At 37.2% G+C, this 16,226-nt stretch overlaps 1 protein-coding gene across 1 annotated transcript in view; it reads right to left on the reverse strand.

Moving 5' to 3' along the window:
• Positions 1–16,226, reverse strand: part of LOC144959477 (uncharacterized) — a 43,423-nt gene that overhangs the window by 9,654 nt on the left and 17,543 nt on the right. The window contains exons 5-6 of the mRNA XM_078892084.1: positions 11,250–11,322; positions 7,843–7,962 (exon numbers count right to left, since the gene is read on the reverse strand). Of these exons, the coding sequence (XP_078748210.1) occupies positions 7,843–7,962; positions 11,250–11,322 (193 nt within the window). The remainder of the gene's footprint in view (positions 1–7,842; positions 7,963–11,249; positions 11,323–16,226) is intronic.

A 16,226-nucleotide genomic window follows, 5' to 3' on the forward strand; every position in this document is an offset into this window, starting at 1 on the left:
ACAAAACTGACAATGGACGTTTCGGGTACAAACCCTTCGTCAGCACAACAGTACACAAATAAACGTGGAAAACAAATAAAATATGATGAAAAATAACTTGTATCGTCTGTACTCAGTATACTGCAACCACCATTGAGTACAGACGATACAAGTTATTTTTCATCATATTTTATTTGTTTTCCACGTTTATTTGTGTACTGTTGTGCTGACGAAGGGTTTGTACCCGAAACGTCCATTGTTTGTTTTGTTCCCATACGAAGCCTTTCCATTTTCACTCTTTCGCTATGTTGTATGAGCTCAGAGAGGTCAGGAATTGTTCATGACTTGGTACTGTCACTATTTCTTATGACAGATTGGTTAACAACGTATAGATAGTATACGCTTGGCTAAGAAGCTCACAACATTGCCATCCGGAAGTAAAACGGACCAACACACAAAACTATGTGTAACCTTGAACATTTATAGACTGGTTGGCAAAAAAGCGAAAACAAAGACCAAAGTGATGTCAACTTCATACTATCTATATTTTCATACCAAAAGAAAGTATAGAACAAAATGAAAACAAGAAATAAAACATGATGGTGTGCATCCCCCCCCCCCCCCCCTAATCAAGCCCATTAATTTTTTTTTTATTTATTTCTTTATTTATTGTAGTGATAGTAGTAGTAGTAGTAGTAGTAGTAGTAGTAGTAGCAGTAGTAGTAGTAGTAGTAGTAGTAGTAGTAGTAGTAGTAGTAGTAGTAGTAGAAGTAGTAGTAGTAGTAATAGTAGTAGTAGTAGCAGTAGTAGTAGTAGTAGCAGTAGTAGTAGTAGTAATTGTAGAAGTAGTAGTAGTAGTAGTAGTAGTAGTAGTAGTAGTAGTAGTAGTAGTAGTAGTAGTAGTAGTAGTAGAAGTAGTAGTAGTAGTAATAGTAGTAGTAGTAGCAGTAGTAGTAGTAGTAGCAGTAGTAGTAGTAGTAATTGTAGAAGTAGTAGTAGTAGTAGTAGTAGTAGTAGTAGTAGTAGTAGTAGTAGTAGTAGTAGTAGTAGTAGTAGTAGTAGTAGAAGTAGTAGTAGTAGTAATAGTAGTAGTAGTAGCAGTAGTAGTAGTAGTAGCAGTAGTAGTAGTAGTAATTGTAGAAGTAGTAGTAGTAGTAGTAGTAGTAGTAGTAGTAGTAGTAGTAGTAGTAGTAGTAGTAGTAGTAGTAGTAGTAGTAGTAGTAGTAGTGTAGTAGAAGTAGTAGTAGTAGTAATAGTAGTAGTAGTAGCAGTAGTAGTAGTAGTAGCAGTAGTAGTAGTAGTAATTGTAGAAGTAGTAGTAGTAGTAGTAGTAGTAGTAGTAGTATAGTAGTAGTAGTAGTAGTAGTAGTAGTAGTAGTAGTAGTAGTAGTAGAAGTAGTAGTAGTAGTAATAGTAGTAGTAGTAGCAGTAGTAGTAGTAGTAGCAGTAGTAGTAGTAGTAATTGTAGAAGTAGTAGTAGTAGTAGTAGTAGTAGTAGTAGTAGTAGTAGTAGTAGTAGTAGTAGTAGTAGTAGTAGTAGTAGTAGTAGTAGTAGTAGTAGATCTAAATGGTGTGAAATAAATAGGACAAAAAAAGCTTAGGGGAACTAAATAAAATTTTAAAAAATAAAAACCCAACAAAAAAAGTAACCACAGTTTAAGCAGGAAAGGCTGATATGGCACTGAAAGGGGGAATCTTAACTCACTCAATCCTAGAGAATTTTTGCTACTTTTCAAAATTGGAAAAAATGTAATAAAAATGAGCATGTACATAGATAGTTTTATTCAACTATCATTAACATGTAATAATGAAAAACATTCCCTTTGATACAACGCCTATAATTTGTCTCATAAAAATGTAATAAATAGGCATGGGGTAAAAGTAACCCCCGGGTAAACTACGGATATAGTCGGTGTTAGGGTTGAGTGAGTTAGAGCCTTCTCGTTAAGTACTTTAATTTTTCAGCAAAATATGAATGCATCTGGATTCTATCAGTCCAAAAGATTGCAGGAAATTCCCACCAAAAAAATAAATAAATAAATAAATAAATAAATTGAGTTGTTATATAGCAATGAGTCCAGAGCCAACAACAATATTCAACATGTAGAACCATACATGATGCCTGTAAGGCGCTGTTACAATTATTATTATATTTCGACTGATAATATATTATTGTTACTAGCCATAAGCCTCATTTGAAACCCAAGTGTGGTGAGAGAATGTGAGTAAAGAGCCTTCTCCAAGAACTTAATATTTCGGCTCACAATGGACTCACACCAGGGACCTACAAGTCAAAAAGTGATGACACTCGGATAATGCTAGGGGTATTGGAAATGCCACTATATTGAGTTACTTACTATTCGATATTCAATCTACCAAAATATCAAATTCCCGAGACTTCCTTGACAATATCTCACAAATATTAATATCTTAAACAATTGCATGGTGTGTTGCATGGGAAATTAAATTCCCACCATCTTACATGATCTTACTCAAGACTATAATATGTGACTTATCATCTCAAAAATGGTATCATGTCGGGTTGAACCAGATGCTAAAATAGTGATCTAAAATTAGCATTAAAAAAATTTGTGGGATTTTAGTTTTAGCTTTTCTTATTTTAAACGATATCAATAGTCCTCAATCGTATTAACTCAACCCAAGTTTAACATAGTTTTACTATATCATATTCAATTTAATCATTTAATATATTATCCCTTTGGGGCAGTAGGTGAGAGATGCGGCTAATTCTTTCAATACCAACGTATCCATATTATACAAGGCTGTGTCAAAAGGCAACGAATTTAAAGACATTATCCAGCTTCCATCAGTTTTCCATTGATTGAAAAACAGCAAACAACCCAAAAAGTTATAGGCTGGCATGAAAAGAATAGCAAGAACAGCGTCTCAAAGTTGAGGAAATATTTGAACAAAGTTGCTACCTCATTGCATTTTTATGAATTCACCTTCAGTCATAAAAACAAAAATATAATTTACAGAGCACTTTATCCCTTAACTTCCATACTCTCCTGAATAAAACCAAAAAAAAAAAAAAAAAACACCCAAAAAACCGGGAAAAAAAACCACAAACAGCAAGCAAGGGAGCACAGCTTTCTTTCCTCACCAGCAGAAGAGGTTGCTGGTCTCGTCTCCAGAGACGAGTCCAAACCATCTAGAGATATAGTGGTAATCTCCCCAAATCCTTCATCGACTGCAAGATTATAACCATATAAAGTTACAATAACTAATTGTTTGGACAGCTACTGTAGATCAAATGATAACCTTTGTCCTTTCTAAATTTTTATACATGGGTGCAAGCAACTGGACCTCAAAAAGCCTGCAAGTCAACTTATGACCAGACATATAATCTGAAAAAGCCTGCAAGATTCACGGACTTACTAAAAAAATCAATCAAATCCAAATCGCAAAAAGCCAGTGACTCTTGCACCCATGTTTATATCATCCAAGATTGGGTACACTGTCCTCCTTCTTTCCACACTTTTCTGTCCTAAAACTTGACTTTATTACAATAAAACTCGACTCTTATAACAAACAAATACGCAATACTCATGAGTGTGTGACTGAATTTCAAAGACACTCACAAAATTCAGGCATGATGCATGCTGAATAATAAAACACAGCATGTCAAACTTAAATAAAATACGATGTAGAAGTGAACTAGCGATGGGTACTTTATCCAAATCAATAATAAAACCCAGCTACCCCAATGAATGCTAAGTGGGCAATGACTCCCCCTTCCCAAAGAAAAGACATAAAACATTTGCAATGCTGTGAACAACAACAACAGATTCCATTGCATGTAGGTCAAGAGATTTATGTTCTGAACCCCTCTGAACCCCGAACGTGAGACAAAATGCAAACTTCCCATTATTTTGTTTTCATTTGTAGCACTTACATGAAAAAAAAATAAAAATAAGTCACTGCTGTTTATTTCTTCATAAAATCGGATCACTTAGTTATACTGCCGGAACCCAGCAAGTGACTGACAACAGCAGCTGCATGCTGTAAAATTGGCTACCTGGACGGGGATTCCCCTTTTTTAGGGTTAAGACACAAAGTATTTCATTTTTGTGATGTAATATAACACCATATCTAGATGACCACTTACATTACAATAATATTAACTTATGGAACAGACAGTACTACTTTCACTTGTTATGTTGGTTCTTTTTTCGTTTTATTGTGATTATTCTGATAGGTTTTATAAGCAATTTAAAATCCCTACTATTTTAAAATATTTTTGTTGTTTTGCCGACAATAAAAAATTAAAATCTTTAAAATCAGACGTTGGATTCCAAAACTAATTAATGCTTTGTCCAGTCTTAATATTTTTACACAAAGTAAAACATTCATTTTCTGATTCAACACATTTTAACTACGTTTTTAATGGTAAATGGGCTGGACATCAGGTATGTTCTCTTCATTTGTATTTTGTATTGTATTTAAAAGATATGGAGATAAGTGGATTAAACAATTTAACACACTCCTGAAGAACATATAAAGCAATACATTGTGTGTGTAGGTTTTACTTCACTATTACAAATAGAAACAAAACCATCATCATTACACCAAACAACAACACCATCACAGTGGCGTAGTAGATAATAGAAGCAATGAATATGGTAGAAAAAGGCATCTCTCTCTCTCTCTCTCTCTCTCTCTCTCTCTCTCTCTCTCTCTCACACACACACACACACACACACACACACGCACACACAAACATGCATACATACACACATACATCCTGCATTTATACACACATACAAACGTAAAAGACAGGCTAAGAAAAGTGCATCACAGTCACACTACACCTAATTCATATCACTGACAACAACGATATAACATCAACAGTTAGTACAGATAGTATTCCACAAAGGCAATTTGACTGGGGAAAATAAGAAGAGGGCGGGAGGGGGGGGGGGGGTTACTCAAACATAGCCAAGATAGAGAAAATAACAGTGGCACCTCCTTGGAATTAAGAGACATTCAGACAATATTCACAATGTACGAGTAGTGCAGCCGGTGAATAAAACCTTCCCACACCAATCAACAGAGACATGAATGAAACAAACCCATTCATTTCATATTTCTTAAATCAGTAACAGATGTGTCTTTAAGAACTATTATTGTAGGGCTACTTGCAGAGTGTATATATATATTCCTGTACTACAATAAGTATGACTTCTTCACTCCTTTACCATATTCGTGGGAACGTTTAATGATAAAACTGTAGAATTGGTGTTGTAGAGTGTTCCATGGTCAGTGGGAGTCCAGGAAATGATTATGACATTGTTTACATTGTGTAACTGGTCCAAATTCATCACCCACGATAGCCTGGACATCTCATAGACTGCTAGATATTCCCAGTGAAATTTGATACCCCACCCCTACACTTGTTACATAGTTGTTGAACTGAATTAACATTAGTGCAACAGAAAGTAGACAGTTTGTACTATGTACTAGTGGGAATAATAATAAACTGCAACGTCTGATTGTTGTTGTAGGGATTCCAGAAATATTTGATTTAAATGATAAATGTAGTGAAAATGTGAGTCTACTTTGCTGTCTTCCTGAGAAAGAAATATACTGATGATATCTATGATATTTAGTCCACTGTGTGAAGGGGATTTCAATCTATAACATGAGTGATATGGGTTTACATTTAAGATAATTGTCACTTGGCTATGCCATTATTTATCAGACCAATTAGACTACTCGCTTCACTGACTGCAGGCACGTGCCATACCAGAGCGCAGGTAAAGAGAAGGAGAGTAGTGACCTCTTGACCTAGCATCTCAACTAAGTGATCCACTGGTAAACCACTGTGAAGTGAAAGCATTTGTTACTATGGTTCAGTCCCTTGATCAGTAACAAGAATAATCAGATGGGCCCATACACAGGAGACTGATATCTCAGATTGCGACTTATTGCTTTATGTATGAGTTAGTTGCATGATATGTGAGATTCGTTCACTAATAGAGAAAACCAAATGTTATTTTTAAGTGAATTATTGTAAATTAAGCATCCAATATGTTGAACATAACTAAGGGACATAATTGATGTTAAAACGAATTTCCCATATAGCCATTTTAACCCTCTCCTTACCAACTGTAGGAAAATCGGCACATTAGTTACGATACAAACGGTACTTTTCTGATACAGATTTAATTTCCTAAATCACAAAATATAAAAAAACAATCTTCATAATACATACAAGAATTTAGTGTAGTTTTGTAAAGCTTGTTTTCCTCAACAAGATGGCGCGTCTTATGTACTTTTTACTTTTAAATGTCAGATTAAAAATTCAATTTGGGTGTTGGGTCGACATTACATTTCAGTAAAAATCTTGAAAACAGTCGGTAAGGAGAGAGTCAAACTAAGTTTAAAGTCGAACATCAACAGATTTAATGACCTTTTAAAGTTGTACCTATATATGCCTACGTACCTTATTTTCATTTTGATAATTTATAATGAAATTTAAAGATTTGTGTTGTTCTGCAATCAGATTCACAGTAATAAAAACAAGTGTAGTAAACGATGTTTGACCATAAGCAATTTTTACCCTGTGGACCACATTTATGCTTTAAATTTCAGTTTATAAAAAAGTTTGACCTTTGAGTCAAGAGAAAAATCGACAGACAATTGAGCCATATGTTTAACAAATCATCATCTACTTGATCAAATGATTAAAAATTTCTAGACACAATGACAAATACAGAAGTGACTATTTAAAAAAAACATCAAAAGGTCGTTTAAATCAAAAAGAAACTGCTCCTATCAATTTTTAATCATTTTTTAAAGGTCAAGAAAATCTTAGAATGGATGTGATAAAGCTGAAATCAAGAAAAAAAAGAAAAGAAAATTTTAAAATTAAAGAAAACCCTACTGATTATTGCAAATTTTGCTCTTCTAAACCATCATATAAAATTTAGAGAGGAAAAACTATATATATATATATATATATGGAACCCATCCTCTTATGTTGTGTCGGGGATTAACCAAATGTCAAAAAGTGATTTTAAAGCTAAAATAACCAGCAATTTAAAATGTTAGATTTTTTACTTAAAGAAATTATCTATGCATTTACTTCAATACGACATAAAACGCTGACCCAAAGAAGGAAAACATAACTTTAAGCAAACAAAGAGCGTCGCTATTCCTAAAACCAAAACTGTATCTTTTGGAAAGCAATCTTTCAAATATAACACTGCAGTGTTGTGGGAACACATCAGAGAAATGTCCTCTTTCATCCAATTTTAAAAACCTCACATCGTAGGATGGCAAAAAATTGTCAATATTTTGACTACCTTTCAAAGCTTTATTTTTTAGTGGATCTTTAAATTTCAAAATCTAACTTCTATATTTTAAACTAAGAATATGGATTTTAATTTTAATTTCTAAACAGAATGGAAAATCAGAAAGAGACTGTAAGAGTGCATGATGTAAGTGTGATATTAACCTAGATTTATGTATCATAATTTAAATGTCAGAGAATATAAAGATCATTAAGATCTAATATGCATCTATTTTTCTTATTTCTTACTTGCTATTACTATTACTCCTCTTTGTATTACTGAGAAAATATGCACAATATTTTTGACAATAAAGAAATTTTTGAATTTAAGTTTTTTTGTTTTTTTAAATCTCAAATTATGTACAATTAATTCAATTTGACGCAAGTAAACCAACCTGACATAACACCATTTTGAGGCAGTAGCCACAAATATATAAAAAAGTGTAGGAGGGAAAAAAAGAAAGAAAAAAACTGAGATATAAAAACTATGTATTGAGATATTTCATTAAAATCTTTTTTTAAAAGCATGAAAGCAGTGAGATACTCACCAGCAGAAGTCGTAGCCCGTGCTATCAGTAGGGATGAGTCCCATCGTTCCAGGTCAGCATCGGCAATGCATGCTTTGGCTGGCGAGGACTTATCAATACCACAGAAGAACTCTCCAGTGTCTGAGAATTAGAGGAGGTCATTAAGAGTCAATGAATATCAATGAATGATTTCTTTTTTTTTTATTTTATTTGGTATAAGACAACCTGTTATTGTGTGGCTATGTAGTTTTGTGGGTTGACACTCGCTTTCAGATCGGAAAGTCCTGGGTTCAAGCCTCACTTGGCGCTTAGTTGAGTCCTTGGAAAAGGCTCTTTACTCACATTCTCTCACCTTACTCAATGTATAATGAGTACCTGACATTTAACAGCGTTGTCTCTGTCCAAAAAGTATTGTAACATCGCCTAACAGGCATCATGTCTCGTCCTGAATGTTAAATATTGCTGTTGGCCAGGGACCCCTTGTAAAACGCTTTGAGCACATTTAGTGGGTATTGCACTATACAAAAGCTCAATTAAAAAAATAAATAAATAAAATAATTTTATATTAAGAAATAAGAATATGAGGGTGTAAAGGTTTCAAGAATCAATACTTAATTACAAAAGTAATGAGAAATTATGAACTTAAAGACCTCGTTATGAAATAAAATTCTTCTTCTTCAAGTACCAAGTCTGTGCCAGACTTGGGTGATCATGATACGCCAGTCATCTTTCTGATCAGATAACCTCAGAAAACTAATATTACTCTTCTCTTTCTTTGTCACCCAGCTGTTCAAACTATTCAAATATGTTTTTCTTGGTCTACCTTTACTCTTTTTACCTTCTATCTTTCCTGTGAGAGCAAAATGTTCAATACATTTATGTCGATTTAGGTGCCCTAAAAATTGCATTTGTCTTTTTCTTATTGTACGAATTCATAACCTTTTAGTTTCAGCTTGCTCTAATACTTCTTCATTAGTTTTCTTCTCTATCCATGAGATTCTTAACATCCTTCTAAGAAACCACATTTCTGCTGCCTCCAGTTTCTTTCTAATGTCTTCTGTAATTGTCCAGCTTTCACAGCCATATACAACCTTCAAGGCTCATTTTATTCATCGCAGTGGTTTACCAGCGGATCACTTAGTTGAGATGCTAGGTCAAGAGGTCACTACTCTCCTTCTCTTTATCTGCGCTCTGGCATGGCACGTGTCTGCAGTCAGTGAAGCGAGTAGTCTAATTGGTCTGATAAATAATGGCATAGCCAAGCCACAATTATCTTAAATGTAAATCTATATCACTCATGTTATAGATTGAAATCCCCCTCACACAGTGGACTAAATATCATAGATATCATCAGTTTATTTCTTTCTCAGGAACACAGCAAAGTAGACTCACATTTTCACTACATTTATCGTTTAAATCAAATATTTCTGCAATCCCTACAATACAATCAGACGTTGCAGACGTTGCTAGTACATAGTACAAACTGTCTACTTTCTGTTGCACTAATGTTAATTCAGTTCAACAAATATGTAACAAGTGTAGGGGTGGGGTATCAAATTTCACTGGGAATATCTAGCAGTCTATGAGATGTCTAGGCTATCGTGGGTGATGAATTTGGACCAGTTACACAATGTAAACAATGTCATAATCATTTCCTGGACTCCACCCATGACTGACTACATGACACTTTGCTTAACTTCACTGGATAAATCTACAGTTTTGTCATATAATACTTATACACTAATATGGATAAAAGTGATAAAGTCATATATTATTTATAGTAATATTATATATATATATATATATATATATACACTCCCTCTGCAAGTAGCCCTACAATAATAGTTCTTAAAACACATCTGTTACTGAATTAAGAAATATGAAATGAATGGGTTTGTTTCATTCATGTCTCTGTTGATTGGTGTTGGAAAGTTTTATTCACCAGCTGCACTACTTGTACATTGTGAATATTGAGAATATGTCTGAATATCTGTTAATTCCTAGGAGGTGCTACTATTATTTTCTCTACCGTGGCTGTGTATGAGTACCCCCACCCCCCCTCTTCTTATTTTCCCCAGTCAAACTTGCCTTTGTGGAATACTATCTGTACTAACTGTTGATGTTATATCGTTGTTGTCAGTGATATGAATTAGGTGTAGTGTGAATGTGATTCATTTCTCTTAGCCTGTCTTTTACGTTTGTATGTAATATGTGTGTATATGCAGGATGTATGGGTGTATGTATGTGTGTGTGTGTGTGTGAGAGAGAGAGAGAGAGAGAGAGAGAGAGAGAGAGAGAGAGAGAGAGAGAGAGAGAGAGAGAGAGAGAGAAAGAAAGAGAGAGAGAGGAATACCTTTTTCTACCATATTCATTGCTTCTATTATCTACTAGGCCACTGTGATGGTGTTGTTGTTTGGTGTAATGACGGTGGTTTTGTTTCTATTTGTAATAGTGAAGTAAAACCTACACACACAATATATTGCTTTATATGTTCTTTAGGAGTGTGTTAAATTGTTTAATCCTCTTATCTCCATATCTTTTAAATACAATACAAAATACAAATGGAGAGAACATACCAGATGTCCAGCCCATTACATTTATGACCATTAAAAACGTAGTTAAAATGTGTTGAATCAGAAAATGAATGTTTTACTTTGTGTAATAATATTAAGACTGGACAAAGCATTAATTAGTTTCGGAATCCAACGTCTGATTTTAAAGATTTGAATTTTTGATTGTCCGCACAACAACAAAAATATTTTAAAATGGTAGGGATTTTAAATTGCTTATAAAACCTATCAGAATAATCACACTAAAACGAAAAAAGAACCAACATAACAAGTGAAAGTAGTACTGTCTGTTCCGTAAGTTAATATTATTGTAATGTAAGTGGTCATCTAGATATGGTGTTGTATTACATCACGAAAATGCAATACTTTGTGTCTTAACCCTCAAAAAGGGGAATCCCCGTCCAGGTAGCCACTTTTACAGCAAGCAGCTGCTGTTGTCAGTCACTTGCTGGGTTCCAGCAGTATAACTAAGTGATCCGATTTTATGAAGAAATAAACAGCAGTGTCATATAATACTTGTGTAAACTGTAATGTAGTAGAAAAGTATATATATCATATTAGAATATTCCCTTTACCTGTTCTGTATTGAATCACTTCTTCTTCCTGTTATTATGGTTATCTACTTCCTGGCGCCAGAATGCTTACTTCCTGTTCTCACTTCTACTCTAATTTTCAGTCAGTCCAGTTCAGGAGTTCAATACAGTAACATGTCAAACTATGTCTATCTCAGTTCATCATATAAACATCACTAAAAAATTCCAGAAAAAAATATATCAGATAATCCAGAGAAAAAAATGGGAGTTGACAGCTAGCTAGCTTTGCGTCTGAACACAAAGACAGGGATATAAAGTTACCAACCTGTTTTGGAGGCGAGTTGTAAAGTGAGAAAACCATCGGAGTAGTTAGTAGGGAGGACAGACCCGTTACCAGCCTGAGGATACAAGCAAGAAATTCATGATGACCTTTCATTATACTTGAAAAATGACTGTAGATTTACAAACTGAAGCCATAATATAAGATAAGATAAGATAAGATGAAGTTTATTTATCCACTTCTGGAAATTGAAATTAATTGATAATCAATAACAATGTGAAATTGAATGTAAGCTTCAATTTAATGTACGAAAACAGATAGAATGGACGTTTCAGGTTTCCCTTTTATCAACAAAACAGGATGAATAAAACACTACAGACAAATGTAGACAAAGTGGAAAAAAAAATTGCCATATCGCCTAATAGGCATCATGTCCCGTTCTACAAGTTACGCATTGCTGTTGGTTAGGGACCCCGTTTTAAGCGCTTTGAGCACGTTTGTGGATATTGCGCTATATAAAAGCTCAATTTTTTTTTTTTAAAGGTAATTTTCGCCTTTGCCACAAGAGCTTTGCTAAATCTTCAGTCAATGATCGTCCCAGCAGTGCTGGGGAAATAAAATACCTTTTGACTATATAAAGTAGGATTTTCAACTGTGAATGCTGAATTGTGGAATAAGTGGTGGATTTGAAGAATATGCATCCACAAAATGTATAATGGTTGGAAACTCTGTATATTATTATTATTATTATTATTATTATTATTATTATTATTATTATTATTATTATTATTATTATTATTATTATTATTATTATTATTATTATTATTATTATTATCATCATTCTATCAGTATTATTATCATCATTATTACCACTATTTTAATTAGACCTGTAAATGAGCTCTATAAAAATTGACTGAAACTGAAACTCTTCGTAATTCGTCGTAGTGGTAAAATCCAAAGAATCAAAATGAAAGGTAAACAGCAAGCTCACTTGAGCAAAGCAATGGAAGAAAACTAAATTGCGAGGGAATTAATTAGGCTACTTACCATTGTTCCTTGTAATTAGGAACCCAATCAGTGAAGAAACTTAGAAACGGTCAACCAGTTTGTTTACAACATGAGGTAATCGAGATGTGCTTGTAGCAATCATTTAACTTTCGATTTGAAGGTGTCTACATAACAAACTTCCGGTGTTTCGAATTTTTCTTTCTCATACTTTTCCTGTCCTTCAAGTAAATGTGGTCAATATTGGCGTAGACGAAACAGTGAAATTTATCGCTCGGTGGCTCAGTTAAAATTGGCTACGACAGGTTTCGAAAGTGAAAAAATAATTTCACGAAGGCTGTGTGAAAATACACTGGGGTGTGTTCAGACACGGCAATTCTAAAAAGCGTCACTTAGCCTTGGCAATATATATCCATCATTAATATAAACGGCCCATGAGCTATGCGTGGGGCTGTGGAACATTCCTAGTTAACTTTACAGTCAATATTTGAATTTGACGAATTGACTGATTTCAGTTAATTGACTGAGAATTTACAGGTCCATTTAATTACTTTTTTCGCCTATTACAAGAGCTGTAACCTAACAATAATTGCCTATTTGGACAATAAAGATTATTATTATTATTATTATTATTAGGGGAGCTGCAAGGTCTGGGCCGGACGTCCCGCTTGCTGAAAGGAAATTGATGTGCATTTCGAACCCAACACCTCTCATTTCCAGGTGCATTGATCGCCGCGTAATCCTGTCTTTGACAGAGATTATTGCATATGGCCTCTCATGCATTATTGTGTCCATAACAGCACCTTCCCGTGGTGTTCCCTGTTTCTACTGAGTTTGTTATGGGCGCGACCGAGTCCCCGGCGGTATAACCGGGTTAGGGAGTAGGTGGGACCCCTTCCTCTTAAGGTGCAGGAGTCAGAACCCACCGGTGAGTGGTACACGCTCTGCTCCTCACTCACCCACCTCACACTCATTCTGTAGTGTGGTGTCTTCTGTATGTCCTTACTTTTCTTAATCTACCCTATAACTCATACTCTCCCTAGCCATCGATGTATGGCTCCACTGCCTTGTGGATACCTTCGGGAGGAGGAAAGGCTAAGGAGTAAACCTGACAGAAATCTGCATCCAAATTGATGCCAAACGTATCGCTGTGCGATCCTTTGGACCACACCAGGGAGGAAGAGAGGGAGGTTCTGGTTACTGGGCAGCCCAGGATCTCCACATACTCTGCCCAGGCCGCGCCCTGGAGAGGACGCTCCAGTCTCACCTTCACCGGTGAAGAGTAACAACACGGAAGACAGCAGTCTACGAGTGATAAGTCCTTGCTCGATTGGCGTAGAGTTGGACGCTACGGGTTGTCTTCGACGGTGGGAGGGATCATCGTAATCCTACTGGTCTGCTACCGCCCGCCCCAAGCTGGGCAGCCCCCAGCCAGAAAGGTGTTGACCCGCCACGATCTGCCTGCTTCAGAGGGTGCCTGGAGCTTAGAGTTTGCAAGCTTGACAAGTGGATCGTTAAACTGTGTACCAGGCAAGCAAATGAAAAAGAACACGAAGTCCCCAGCTCTTCGATTAGCAAGCTGGAATGTAAGAACTATGCGCTCAGGACTGACAGATGACCTTCAGGCCATGGACGATGCTCGAAAAACAGCAGTAATTGATCGTGAACTTAACAGATTGAACATCGACATAGCAGCCTTGCAGGAAACGCGACTCCCAGAGAGGGGATCCCTGAAGGAGAAACACTTTACATTCTTCTGGCAAGGAAAAGGCACAGAAGACGTGAGGGAGCACGGTGTTGGATTTGCAGTACGCCATACATTGCTTCCTATGATCGAACCGCCAACAGACGGCACAGAGAGAATTTTAAAGCTGCGCCTGTCATCCATGCAGGGCTCGGTGAACCTTGTTTGCGTCTACGCCCCAACACTGCAAGCTTCGGTTGAAGTAAAGGACCAATTCTATGAGTCATTAGACGCCATTGTCAACAATATCCCTGAAGTGGAGCACATCTACCTTCTTGGCGACTTCAACGCGCGAGTTGGTGCTGACAAAGAATCATGGCCAACCGTTTTGGGGCACCACGGCATAGGAAAGATGAATGAAAATGGTCAGAGGCTTCTTGAACTCTGCTGCTATCGCAAACTATGCGTGACGAACACCTATTTTCAGAACAAGGCATGTCACAAGGTGTCATGGAGACATCCAAGGTCAAAACACTGGCATCAGCTGGACATGATCATTACTAAGCGCGATTCTCTTAACAATGTTTGTAACACCAGGTCCTATCAAAGCGCTGATTGCGACACTGATCACTCTTTGGTTGCCACAAGGGTGAAACTGACACCAAAGAAACTTCATCACTCAAAGAGAAAGGGCCAGCCCAGGATCAACATCAGCAAGGCAGCTTACCGGGAAAAGAATATAGAGTTCAACGAGCAACTTGAGAAGATTCTCAACACAGCTCATAGAGAAGCAGAACAAAACGCACAGGACAGCTGGAACTCTCTTAGAAACGCCATTTACAGCACTGCAGTTCTGACATACGGCAAAAAGGAGCGCAAGAGCAATGATTGGTTTGAAGCCAGAATTACTGAGATGGAGCCAGTCATTGATGCGAAGCGCAGCGCACTTGTCAGCTATAAACATAAACCGAGTCAGAGGAACCTGCAGGCGCTGCGAGCTGCACGCAGCAAAGCACAGCAAACAGCACGACGTTGCGCCAATGACTACTGGCTTCAGTTATCGGACAACATCCAGCAAGCGTCTGAAAGTGGCAACATAAGGGCCATGTATGAGGGCATCAAACAGGCGACAGGCAAATCTACAAAGAAAACTGCACCTATTAAATCCAAGACAGGGGAAGCCATCACTGACAAGGACAAGCAGATGGGTAGATGGGTAGAGCACTACTTGGAACTCTACGCCAGAGAAAACACTGTCACCCAAAAAGCGTTAGACGCAATTGAAGAACTACCAGTACTGGAAGAACTAGACGCAGAACCAATCATGGAGGAGCTCAGCAAAGCAATCGATGCTCTGGCCTGTGGCAGAGCACCCGGTGACGACAGCATTCCACCCGAAATCATCAAATGTGGAAAGCCAGCCCTCTTGGAACCACTACATAAACTCCTGTGTCTTTGCTGGAGAGAAGGCAAGGTACCCCAGGATATGCGTGATGCCAAGATTATCACCCTCTACAAAAACAAGGGAGACCGTAGCGACTGTAATAACTATAGGGGAATCTCTCTACTGAGCATTGTGGGTAAAGTCTTTGCGCGCGTTGTCCTCGCTCGACTGCAAGTCCTCGCCGAACGTATCTACCCAGAGTCGCATGTGTGGCTTCAGAGCCAAGAGGTCGACAGTGGACATGATCTTCTCAGTACGTCAACTTCAGGAGAAATGCAGAGAACAGCAGATGCCCCTCTACATTGCATTTATTGACCTGACAAAGGCATTTGACCTTGTTAGCAGGAAGGGCCTTTTCCAGCTGCTAAAGAAGATTGGCTGTCCTCCTCAGCAGCTTAGCATCATTGCCTCCTTCCACGACGACATGAAGGGCACCATTAGCTACGACGGTGGAGCCTCTGAACCCTTCCCCATGCGCAGCGGCGTGAAACAAGGCTGTGTCCTCGCACCGACTTTGTTTGGTATATTTTTCTCCTTACTGCTGAAGTTCGCATTCAAAGAGTCCCCAGAAGGAGTCCACTTACACACCAGAAGTGATGGGAAGCTGTTCAATCTGGCACGGCTGAGAGCAAAGACCAAGGTCCGCACAGTCCTCATAAGGGAAATGCTATTTGCAGATGATGCAGCTCTATGCGCGCATACCGAGGAAGACCTTCAGCGGCTGATGGACAGGTTTTCCCACGCATGCAGGGAATTCGGGCTGACGATCAGCATCAAGAAACAAATGTAATGTGTCAGGATGTCCCCTCTATACCAGCAATTTACATTGACAACGAGGAGCTAGAAGTCACTGATCACTTCACATACCTGGGCACAACCATCACCAGCA

Source organism: Berghia stephanieae, chromosome 14 (assembly GCF_034508935.2).
Source record: "Berghia stephanieae isolate SIO BIC M18660-M18661 chromosome 14, UCSD_Bste_1.3, whole genome shotgun sequence".
Taxonomy (NCBI): domain Eukaryota; kingdom Metazoa; phylum Mollusca; class Gastropoda; order Nudibranchia; family Aeolidiidae; genus Berghia; species Berghia stephanieae.